Raw genomic sequence first — 11,497 nt, 5'->3', positions numbered from 1 at the left:
CAAAGACTATGACCAACTATGTGACGGTCAGCCATTATTTGTGTGTGTGTGTGTGTGTGTGGAATATCCGTGTAAATGTTGTCACATTGCTAATGACTTTGAGTCTTCTGTGTTTCGATTTTAAAACATATCTGCATGTATTTGTATGTAAATATTTCAATGGAGATGCTCTATTTCTTTTAAAAGAGCTTTTGGTCATGGGAGAGTCTTGATTTGAGAATAATGGGAGCTAGTAGGGAGTTCATCTGTAAATTTTCAAACCTTCAGATCTGTGTGCAAGGGATAGAACAATTGAAGTTATGCGGATGGCATTAGAAGAACAAGAGGTAACGCAGCTTGAACAAGATGAAATGCTTCAAGCTCAGTTAGAAGAGAACCAAAAATTAGCTTCAGGTAATCTTTCCAGGGAAAGGGAGCAGGGATGCAAAAGGGGTTTAGACGTACTGTGATAGCCACTTCCATTTTCATGTGACTGTTACTTAGGCATTAACGTTCCATAGTAAACAACAACTCTCTTGTAGTTAAAGGCTTCTGTTATTTCTTTATGTCTGTAGCAGATAAAACCGAAGCTGCTTTAGTAAAAAGTCATTGGTGTGGTATTTCAAATATATATTTGAAATGATATGCTATCTAACCTAATTTTGTGTATTGAGTAGAACTGATTGCATGGAAACAGAAATACAGTGAACTGGAATACCAGAGCAATGGTGACTGGCAGCAAAAGAACAACGAAAGTGATGAGGCAAATTTGAGTGAAAACAGTACAGAATTAATAAAGCTGCAAAAAGAGCTGGAGGTAACTTAACTTCAAAGTTGTAACTTGATAAAGTAAACTGTTATATTGATTACAGAAACTTCCTGTAAAAGCTGCAGTGCAACATGCAATAGGGACCAAGTGCAGCTTTTTTGTGGTACGTTAAGAATGGCATCACTGATGTCCCCATAGTATAGGAAGTGTAGCCTTCCCTACATTATGCTGCCATGAGCAGTGCTTCTTTTGCTGGCCTCTGAACAGTTAGTTGTCTTATCCCATCTGATGTTATTTTTTGTTGTTGTTGTTTGTTTTTTTAAATAAAAGTAATGGGCTGGCAGTGGGAGTTTTCTAAGTGAGTATACAATAGGTTACATCCACTCTGTTAGTGGAATGGTTCTGAGCTTCTTTCCTCCTTCACCTTGAGTAAGCTTATTCATGATATATTTTTTTAATGCACAGAGCCAATTCACTTTTTCAAGAAGAGGGGAAAGTTGAACATTCATTGCTTCATTCTATACCATGTCAATGTCCTATAAGCAGAGTATACTTATACAATTGTTGTTTGCAAGAAAGGAATACTAACTCAAAGCAAATTGTAACTTACGGTGTATTTGTCAAAACAGTTTTCTCTTAGTTGCTTGGGCAACTAATATAAGCTATCGAAATCATCATCTAACTTTATCACCAGGAAGCCTTTTTTGTTGGGCTGCGGGTCTACTAATTTTCCTTGGTTAAAAGACTTTTATTTTTTCCAAGCAGTTTCTCAGGTGCTCTGTCCTATATATGAGAATGTCTGCCAGTAGGTTTGATAGGAAAGGAGACTACTCCTACAGTGTAAACTATGTTGCTTTTCTTTGTCTTTCAACCCTAATGGAGCTGCAAGTTTTTCTATAACTGCTGCAAGGCAGCGTAAAGTGTTAGAAGTTTTTAAGTTAAAAGAGTTTTTCTTATACTGACTTTTGGTGTAAGTTCTGTAAAGCTTGTGTGAACATTTATAAAGAAAAAGAGATGTTTTATGGGGGCTCTCCAGTCTGAATAAGAAATACTGGAAATGATTATTTTTTAATGGAAAAGAACTAATGATTATCCAATACCTGCCTTTGGGAATATTCTGTAGTAAAAACTGCTAATGTTTCTGTTATCTTGCAGAAACAAGTCTATTTAATGATGACCTGGCTTTTAAGACTTCTATTCCTTGATGACTCACTATTTCATTTTTGGTTTCTTTGAAATAGGAAAGTGAGACTAAGTATCAAACTGATAGAAAAAAGTGGCTGGAGGAGAAAGAAGAGCTCCTAAATCAGATAAAAGAAGCTGAGAATCTTCGCAACAAAGAAATGAAACAATTTGCTGAGGACCGACAACATTATGGAAAGCAACAAGCAGAAATCGTAAGTGATGAGGTCCTGGCAGAGTTGTCTGGTGCCTGTAGTTTGGAGACAACTACATACCAAGTATTAACAGTAAGGGTGTATAAGAGCAGCTTGTCCAAGTCCCCTTGCTTTCTTATGCGCCAAAGCCCATATGAGAACTGTTTGATTTGGAAAAGGAAGGAATGGGGGGGCCACAAAAAGAAAGATCTTTCATAAGTGCATAATGAAAGGTCACGTATGTGGGACATCAATAAGAAAATTACAGTTGAAAAATAGATCACTATTTAATGAGGCTAAGAAAGTATTTTGTACAATAGCTTTTGTTTGTTCTCTTTTCTGCAAAGCAGAAGGCCTTTAAGCCTTTATAAGGAAGAAAAGGCAATTGAGTTTCTAAAGAAACCCCACAAACTTCTCTCCAGATACTGAATAAAAATACTTGGTCAAACAGCCACAGTTTTGCTCCTTTATCACTTTCCAAATAGTGACTGATAACAAAGTCACTTGAGTTACTTGAGCTGTTTGCTGGGCTCTTGTCATGTAACTTCTTAAACATGTGAATCTGTACATTCTGCAAAGCTTTTTTTACATCTGGAAGTAGTTAGTCCCGACTTTCTGAACCTGCAAGCAGCATAGAAGGATGTGAGGAGCTTAGTATTATTATCACTTTGTGACTTTATTTTCCTAAAGCTCATTAGAAATCATTAAATGAGCAAATTGAAGTGGAGGTTCTAAAATAATACTAATATTTTTTCACAAGGAGAGTAATGTAGGTTGTCTAATAGAAGCATGGTTTTGCTTCTGTAGGTTTGTAGTGCAACTAGTTCTAGAGCTCCTGTGGATCTTGAAGAGATCATACATTTACTAAGACTGTAAAACGGTGCTAACTACCGAAGTGTTAGAACAGTTCAGTGTGTAGTAGGTGATGTTCTCTGTTCATCTGTTCTTCTTTTAGGAAGGACTTGTTGCCCAGCTGGAGGAAAAGGACCGTAATCTTCAAAAGTGGCGTGAGGAGAGAGATCAGTTAGTAGAAGCTTTGGAAAAACAGCTCAAAACTTTGGCTTCTAATGTCATACAAAAAGAGACAGAAATAGCAGAACTGAGACAATCTGCCTTAAAGGATTCAAGCAAGGTCAGCTCTCCTTTCCTCCTACCTGATTAGCTACCCATAAATTCTGTAAGACTCCTGTACCTGCTTTTTGTATTCTGGGTGTGGTTCTGTTCTTGAACACTGTTGTATTGACATCATGTGCAACTAACCAAAAAAAGCACCAGCTTTTATTTTTGTTCTTCAGAAACAGAATTTCTGTTAATTACTAAAATTTCAATTTTTTCAGTAGTTCAGATAAGCAGATGTCAGTTTGATGCTTATGATCCTACAGTCAGACTGGACATCTGTAACTTTTTCTGATAATTCACAGCATTTCCGGATCCCAAGCTAGGCTCAATACTCAGACAGTAGTTCTGTCTCAGGTTTCTTACTTTCTTTGCTTTCTCTGAGGTAGTATCTACAATGGCATGAAAAGACAGAAGAGGACGTGGAGAGAGATTAAGGGAAGCATCAAAAAGCAGAGGGGGGATGATCTCTGGAAGTTGCATTTCTTATTTCAACATCCAGCTTTTAATCAGGATAGCCAATCTAAGCCGTAGCATAGAATTTCGGAAGCTAAACAGAAGACTAAATGAGTTGTGCTCTTTTGAGAATGTTTGGATTCACTTTCTCTGAGAAGAAAGATGTTCTCATAGCAAAACTTCCCCTACAACTGCCGACTTTTTCACAGTACCGAGGATTTGGGAACAAATAAAAGCTCGGGTTATTATATCTTAAGGGAGATGAAGGCTGAAGCACATAAGTAAAATAGAAGAATCAAAATATATTGTATTACAACTTCCCAGGCAATTCTGTGACTACTGCACTTGTAACAGTGACCGTACAAATCCGTGAAATGTTACTGTTCTTGAATAGTTAAGTGTTCTAGCCTGCAATTCTAAAACTGATGCTACTAAGTAATTGCAATACTGCTTGTGTGTGTTAATTCCTTTTGCCAATCCCACAACTCAGCAGTTTTTACTGTTTATTAGGATAATGCAACTGTGATAGAAGAGTTAAGAAAAGAACTGGCTGACAAAGATGACTTTATAAAGGAATTAAAACAACGCATTAACCACAGTAGCCCTCAGTGTTTGCCAGAAATACCTTTACTTGAAGAAAGACAAAGTAGAAGGAATGACTCTGTAAATGAAAAGGTACGATTATATTTATAGAAAGTCAGTACTTAACATCTTGTTAACCCCTTTTTGTTCTTCTGTTTTCCTAGGAGATACTGGAGCTGGAATCATTTTTCTTAGCATACTGTCCTTTAACTACATATTCAGTGATGAGTACTTGTTGGTTCTTTTTGTCTTCCACTCAAACATGAGCTCTCATCTTCTCAAAAATATTTTATTTACTAGAACACCATCTCTCTGTGTACATTATGGAACTTTTCCATGCAGTTTTCCATGTATTCGTATGTGGATGCTGAAGATTAGGCAGAGGTTTAGCCTTTGGTGTTCTAACATAGCAGCTGTGAGCGTGCAGAGTATGGGGGGAATGGATGACAAAACGACCAGCGTTACAGATTTTGTCCCTAAATAATGTCTCGCTTTCTCTCTTTTGGAGGCAGAATACTGCCTGAGACTGTTAGTGAGACCCAGTAGGGTGTATCTGAAGATCACACAATGAATAGATGTTACTACCTTCCCACACTTGTGCTGTGTTTCAGCTTACGTGTTCATGTGGCATCTGAGCTTGAGGTTTTACACTGTAACTTTAGAAAACTCGAGATATTTTGGAGGTCTAATGCATAGCCTAATCTTTACTCCTTTTAAATATTTACAGCCTAGGAAACAACAAAGCAAAACTAAAACTGGAGAAAGTATTCCATTAAGATGCAAAGCTGAAGACAATTATTTGTCACGTCGATGTACTAGGAGCCTCACTTCATTAAATGAATCTCAGGTTAGTATGAAACTTCAGATCTGAAAATGTTGTGATTGTATTGCTTTTGATAAGGAATGAGTAGGAAAAGATCTCATGTTCTCTAAACAATTCCCAAGTTTTAATTTATTTATCTCTTTCAAGGTGATCAGATCACCTGTTTTTATAGCCTTTGTTAGGAATAAAAGCTGTTGAAACAATTGTGTGATGAATTTTTGTCAGGTGCTGTTGAAAACTCTCCTCATGTTAATGCTTATGAAGTGGCTCATGATTAGATAAGTTACTTGGAAAAAATTCATGGAGCCACTGGAACGGGCACAGCAAACTGAACTTATTTTCTTCCTCTGCGGGATTTCTGGACATTGTTTTGTTAGCAGATGATGTTAATCATTCCTATATAAGTTTTTAATTGCTAACTTTCAAAAAATAGCAGTTACATATATTTTAAAAACAAAGTATTTATTAACCAACTTAATTCTTGGAAATACAGTGGGTGGTGATACTCCATTCAGATTCTTAGCAGAGCCTGATAAAGTGGCTCTGACTACTTTTTGTCTTTCTACAATTAAAAAAAGCATTAAAAACAAGCATTAAAAATGCTATTTCTACCTCAATAAAGTAGTTGAAGAATTTAATCAATGAACTGCTTTAATGAACAAAACTAACAGCCAAGCTCAGTGATAATGGTTTAAGAGAAGGGAATTTCTCTTAACTCCATTGTGTATTTTCTTTGAAACCTGTAGACATAAATCAGCTTTTTAGATATCATGAGATGTCTAATACTGATATCTTAATGTCCTGTTTTTATAATTGAATGCTTATTTATTATTTGATTTACAGTGGAATAGTTACCACTAGCAGATACTTCCCTACTATTAGCAAAAGTGTTTAAAGTGTTCACTTTTGTGACATCAGTTGTTCTTTCCAAGAGAATCATGGCTGAAACTTGTCTTATTTTCCCAGGATTTTGTGAAAAGTGAGAACACGAAAAATACAAAATGTGTCATGGCTTTTAATTCACCCTCTGCAAGTGACGAGAAAATGGTTGGTTTTTGTTCTAGTTTTGAAGCTAGCTTGGGACTTCCTGTAATTGTGTGGTCACACAGAAGAAGCAGTGTCTTATCCTTATGTGTATACCTGAATGGGAATCTTACATGCTTATGAGCTCTTCCTATTAAATTCCATAAGCTAACCAAAGGGCAAGTCAGTCTGTCCCCAGAGCGTGTAATGGCTGTACTGTGTAATGATTTGGAGGGAAGGATATTGCACACTGAATAGTTGGGAAGAGAAGCTTTAGTGTATTATCGTGTGCTTTTGTAAGTGAAGCCCTTGTATTAAACTAAGGTTCGTATCATTAATATGCATGGCAGTTATTAAAAACAGATGTTCACATGTGATAGCAGTATCCTTGGCATGGTCAGAGTATGAGTAGTAGATTTTTCCCATCTGTTGTCTTCTGTTTTGTATGTTTGTTTATTTTATGTAATTAGAACAGCTTATGTAAGAAACAACTCCACAGCTTGGGAGCTACTTTTAAAGAAACTACTGCCTTATTAAGAAACTTTAAGAAACGTATGCCTTGAAATAGCTGAGATTTTGACAACTCCCTGAAGGGTATAAAATTGTCTACATTACTTGCCGTTGTGGTATCATCAGCATAATGAACAGAGGTGTCAGTAGTAAAGCTCAAAATGTCAACTTAAAATAACGTTGAACTAAAATGAAGTTTAAACAATGCTCTTGTTTCACATGTTCACATCTCTGTTGAACAGAAATCCGGAAAAGACTACTTCCTGAGAAAGCGAGTACATGCTTCAAGACTGACTAAAAAGAAGGATGAAACACTGCAAAAAGTTGGAGATTTTATTCAAAGCTCTCCTTCTATTATACACTCTAAAGGTTGGTGTAGAATAAGTTTTATTCCATGTTTTCTAGACATTGTAGAATGGCTTGTTTCTGCTGTAGGCTATTAATGTATGTGTTCTTAGAGAACTTGTCTGCCATGTTAAGTTGTCCTTTGATTTATGAAGTAAATGCATTTATTCGTCTCTTCAGAGATTCATTATTACATTTGTGAAAACCTACAAGTATACAGAGAAAGTTGGTTCTGTCTTGTGCTTCTGTCAGCACGGAAGTTAGGCCTATTGTTTAACTCCTGCTGAAGTTTCTGACTTCCAGCGACTTCTGAGCCATGATTGTCTTTCATACTCCATTTTAATGCGTGCTTTAAGCTGCCGTACCTGAACCTATAAACTGTTTCAGCTATAGAAGCAATAAAGCACCTCGATGAACAAATACAATTTCTGAGTATTTTCACTTAAATTTTACGTGTCATTTATAAACCAAGTTTGTTACAAAGCTTTTTTTGCATTCAGTGATTTAAAGACTCACAAAACCAGTAAGTTGATTGGTTTATGTATCAAAACTAATTTCTTCTAGCCAAGAAGCTGATGTCAGCAGTAAGTTCTCCTAAATCAAACGAACCTGAAAGTCTCGAAGAAGGAGAGACCAAGCCAAAACAATCCAAAAGGAAGCTGTATTCCACTGTCGTTTCTGGCCCTCTAGATATACCTGCTTCTTCGGTAAGCGATTATACTGTAGTCTTGGCTTAAAATAAACTACTAAGGAGTCCAAACAGACTGGAGGTTTCATCTATTTGCAGGAGGTTGAAAGTACTGAGGTATTTCTTTCTTCTACCAAGTCATTCTTGTTGGTCTTCCTGCTGTTCTGTTTTATTTTGTCCTCAAAGATCTCTGTGATTGGCTGGCTTACAGTTTACTAAGTAGGTGATGTAGCAATCACGGAGATGTCTTCTAATTTGGAATCATAGATAATTTCAGTGTGTCGGAGTGGGATTATTCTACTACACGCTTTTTTAGAGCACAACTTAGACAGCTTTTTAGGTATGCTTAAACTATGATCTCCTGACTAAGCCAACTTGCAAAGGATCTGATGTGCCAGTTTCATGACTCTGTTGGCAGCTATTGTGCTAAGAACATTCTTGCTCTGTTGGAACTGCATCTTTTAATTATATTAGAGTCCTTTTTCTGTTCAGCATAGTGATCATTTGCCCATACTGTAATACCCCTCTGAATTTTTTGATGATTTGACAAATGATAGGGGCAGAAACCAAAATGTTATTTTTTTTGTTAGAGGATGAAGAAGATGAGACAATTTCTTTTCTCACTGTAGTTCTGAGAACATGGAACTGAACCGAGAACTGAAATTCTGGGCAAGTCATAGCTACAGGGATTGAGGCTAAAAATGTTTTCTGAATGCTTCATGTTTCACAAAACAAGTATTATAATACTCTTTTGAAAACAAGTATTTCAAAATGAAAGCTGCCTTCAGGCTTTCCTCAGATGTGTGTGCTTTTTTAAGATAAACAGGATTTTGTACATTCTCCATATTTGTTCCTTGTGATTAAGCTGCATTAAAATGACCTCGGTATCCCATAGTTTTCTGAATAAAATATAATAAGCAAATTCCATTCTGAAATCCATTTAGGGGAAGAAATATGTTTGCGTGTGTCAAGAAGAGCTTGTCAGTCTTGTGTGAAAAGATGAGTAACTTTTGAAATGTTTTCTTCAGGAATCTGAGGAACAAAAGAAGGAAAGTGATCATCTGATCATCAAGCGATGGCTGAGATCCAGAACAGCTAAAAAACCTTGAAGAAGCATGTTTGTTCACCTTTCTCAGGTCATACTTTTATCATATTATTAAAACTGGTTGTTAATAAACAGTAACAGTTACTCCGTTGTGTTCTTAAATTTGTATATAGGTGTTTGTTGCAGAACGGCGGGAGAAAAGCAGACGACCACACCTGTCATTGACATATGATCAGCGAATCTCATTTATTCCTTGGCTGCGTGTACCTTTATAATACGGATAATTAGCTCATACATATTGCAAAAGTGGAGCTCATCATTGGTTCCCAATTACATACTATCCCCGAGTATCTTAACAGCTTGTTGTTATCAACTGAAAGCTACTCCCTTGCTGAGTTCCCAGAACCATGGCTAGTTTCTCACCATCCCAGGGCATCCTGTTGTTCTTGCTGTCCTTGCAGGTGTTATGGCTGCTTGCTTAGCTGCACCGTGTTTACGGCCCTTCTCAGCTAACTAGCTGTAAAAAACACTCTCTACATTTCCCCCGTTTTCTTTTAGGCTGTAAAAGGGTTTGATTTAACCACCGATTAATCATATTTAACAAGCAGTTCAGTTCATTTGTTCAATCAGTTCTCATGTAGTTTTATCCTGCTTCGTAGCTGCTGTTCTGTGAACTTCTCATCTGGATCCATGACGGGCGCTCCGTAGAATTTTTCTTACAATACTGCCTATAGAATAGCAACACTACTTAAATTAATAACATAACTATTATAACTCAATCAAGGCCTTGATTGACAATACTCTAAAAGTGAAAAAAGAGACAAGTCAAATACAACATAACATCATTACTGTTAAACCCACTATAAAGAACAAACATGTTTGTACTGCAACCTAAGTTTCTGTAACCTGAAAATAAATCCATGAGGGTCCCATTGTGTTAATCTGTAACTGATCAGGAAAAGTCTTCAATTTTCATATACTCTGATATATTGATTTTAATGACCACTAAAATTTGTGCAATAAATGCTTTTAAGATGCTCATAACCATGCTCTACCGACTGAGTTATCCGGGCTAATAATTGATTAATGATCGTGCAATTTTATGAAGTAGCATGTAAAATAGAACCAATTTTAGAGGACAAACGTACTAGAGTATCACTAGGGGCATTATTACTTATTGACCCTTGAGAAACAGCAAGCCATGTTGGTGGTGGATGCGACAGGTAGTGCCAGCAGGGCGTCCTCTGCTTCAAGGTGCACATTTCCTCTCTCACCCATCACAGATTCTCTCCTGCATTCAGGGTCTGAAGGATTTCTTCCAGTTGTACACCATATCCGCATGGCCAGTGCGTAATATAGAGCCCAAGTGGAACACCTGCTTGGAAAACAGAATAAACTATCAAATTTAGTTCTATTAGCATGCACTTTTGTCTAAAATGATGCATGGTTATATTTCAAAAATCCCAATTAGTTGGATGTAAGAGAGGTATCTATTCTATGTTACAGGGTCATCTCTTTGTCTGGGATTCCTTTCCAGGTTTTGTCTTTGCAAATTAAGAAAAGCTAACTAATAGGCTAATAACATCATAACCAAACAGTACTAAAACATTAAAAGAGCTATTCCTGTAGATTCTAGTATTGATTAGATCAAATCCTGTTTAATATACATCTGATCTATTACTAAAATAGAAGAAGCACACAACATCCTAGCTAATGCCTTAAACTCTAAATCTTGAGACTGCATTGGTAAAACAGAAAATCACACACTATGTCAAACTATTACTAATATTATCTATAACACAGCAAGTTACAAAGCATTATCACTAAGTAAGAAACACACAATTACAATTACTATGAAGGCTGGATGCTATTTTCTGCCTTCAGATGAGACCGAAGATATCATGCTGGAACCCACACAGGGCCAGTCCCTGTGGAAATATGAGCATATTCACGACCCCAAGTTGTCAGTGGTAGGGAACAGTCCCAAAGTCCTGTGGCCATATTCCAAACATTAACCATAGGCTGTTCCTTGAGCACTGGGGAAGCCTCAAAATGACGATCCACATAAGGCGGGAGAAAAGCAGACGACCACACCTGTCATTGACATATGATCAGCTATTCTTGTTTATTCCTTGGCTGCGTGTACCTTTATAATACGGATAATTAGCTCATACATATTGCAAATGTGGAGCTATTCATTGGTTCCCAATTACATACCATCCCCGAGTATCTTTGCAGCTTGTTGTTATCATCCTGAAAGTTACTCCCTTGCCGAGTTCACAAAACCATGGTTAGTTTCTCACCATCCCAGGGCATCCTGTTGATCTCACTGTCCTTGCAGGTGGCATGGCTGCTTGATTAACTGCACCGTGTTTACGACACTTCTCAGCTAGCTGTAAAAAACGCTCTCTACAGAGGGCTCCTTTGCCAATTCTGTAATGCTTTTCTCTTTCAGGGCTGCTTTTCCTTGCTCTTTTCCCCTTGCAGGGCTCCTTTTCCCCTTGCAGGGCTCCTTTTCCAATTCTGTAATGCTTTTCTCTTTCAGGGCTGCTTTTCCTTGCTCTTTTCCCCTTGCAGGGCTCCTTTTCCCCTTGCAGGGCTCCTTTTCCCCTTTGGGGAAAACAGTATTTCCTCCTTTGGGAGGAAATTTTACTACTCGGAAAGGGTAGTCAGGCATTGGAATGCACTGCCCAGGGAGGTGGTGGAGTCACCGACCATGGGAGTGTTCAAGAAACGCTTGGATGTGGTGTTGAGGAATATGATTTAGCCAGGAAGTATCGGTGAT

The 11,497-nt window shown here is 37.4% G+C and overlaps 1 protein-coding gene across 1 annotated transcript; it reads left to right on the top strand.

Moving 5' to 3' along the window:
- Positions 1 to 5: 5 nt before the first annotated feature.
- On the top strand, positions 6 to 9,756 carry LOC146755047 (kinesin-like protein KIF20B). Its single transcript, XM_085526434.1, has 10 exons — positions 6 to 26; positions 268 to 393; positions 657 to 796; positions 1,990 to 2,145; positions 3,080 to 3,256; positions 5,006 to 5,125; positions 6,068 to 6,148; positions 6,877 to 7,003; positions 7,544 to 7,686; positions 8,696 to 9,756. Exons 2-10 carry the CDS (start codon positions 300 to 302, stop codon positions 8,774 to 8,776), a joined length of 1,119 nt encoding a protein of 372 aa, XP_085382560.1. The 5' UTR covers positions 6 to 26; positions 268 to 299; the 3' UTR covers positions 8,777 to 9,756.
- The last annotated feature ends 1,741 nt before the right edge of the window (positions 9,757 to 11,497 follow it).

The sequence above is a fragment of the Coturnix japonica genome, chromosome 36, assembly GCF_054131305.1.
Source record: "Coturnix japonica strain WE chromosome 36, WE-NBRP24, whole genome shotgun sequence".
In the NCBI taxonomy this organism is placed as follows: domain Eukaryota; kingdom Metazoa; phylum Chordata; class Aves; order Galliformes; family Phasianidae; genus Coturnix; species Coturnix japonica.
The sequence above is the reverse complement of the archived record's forward strand: the minus strand, read 5'-3'. Positions and strand labels throughout refer to the sequence as shown.

Excerpts from the sequence above, each read along its gene's own strand:
- LOC146755047 (XM_085526434.1), top strand. The coding sequence starts at position 300 with ATGCGGATGGCATTAGAAGAACAAGAGGTAACGCAGCTTGAACAAGAT. Across the intron at positions 5,126-6,067 it reads CTTCATTAAATGAATCTCAG|GATTTTGTGAAAAGTGAGAA; the intron begins GTTAGTATGAAA and ends TTATTTTCCCAG. Across the intron at positions 6,149-6,876 it reads CTGCAAGTGACGAGAAAATG|AAATCCGGAAAAGACTACTT; the intron begins GTTGGTTTTTGT and ends TCTGTTGAACAG.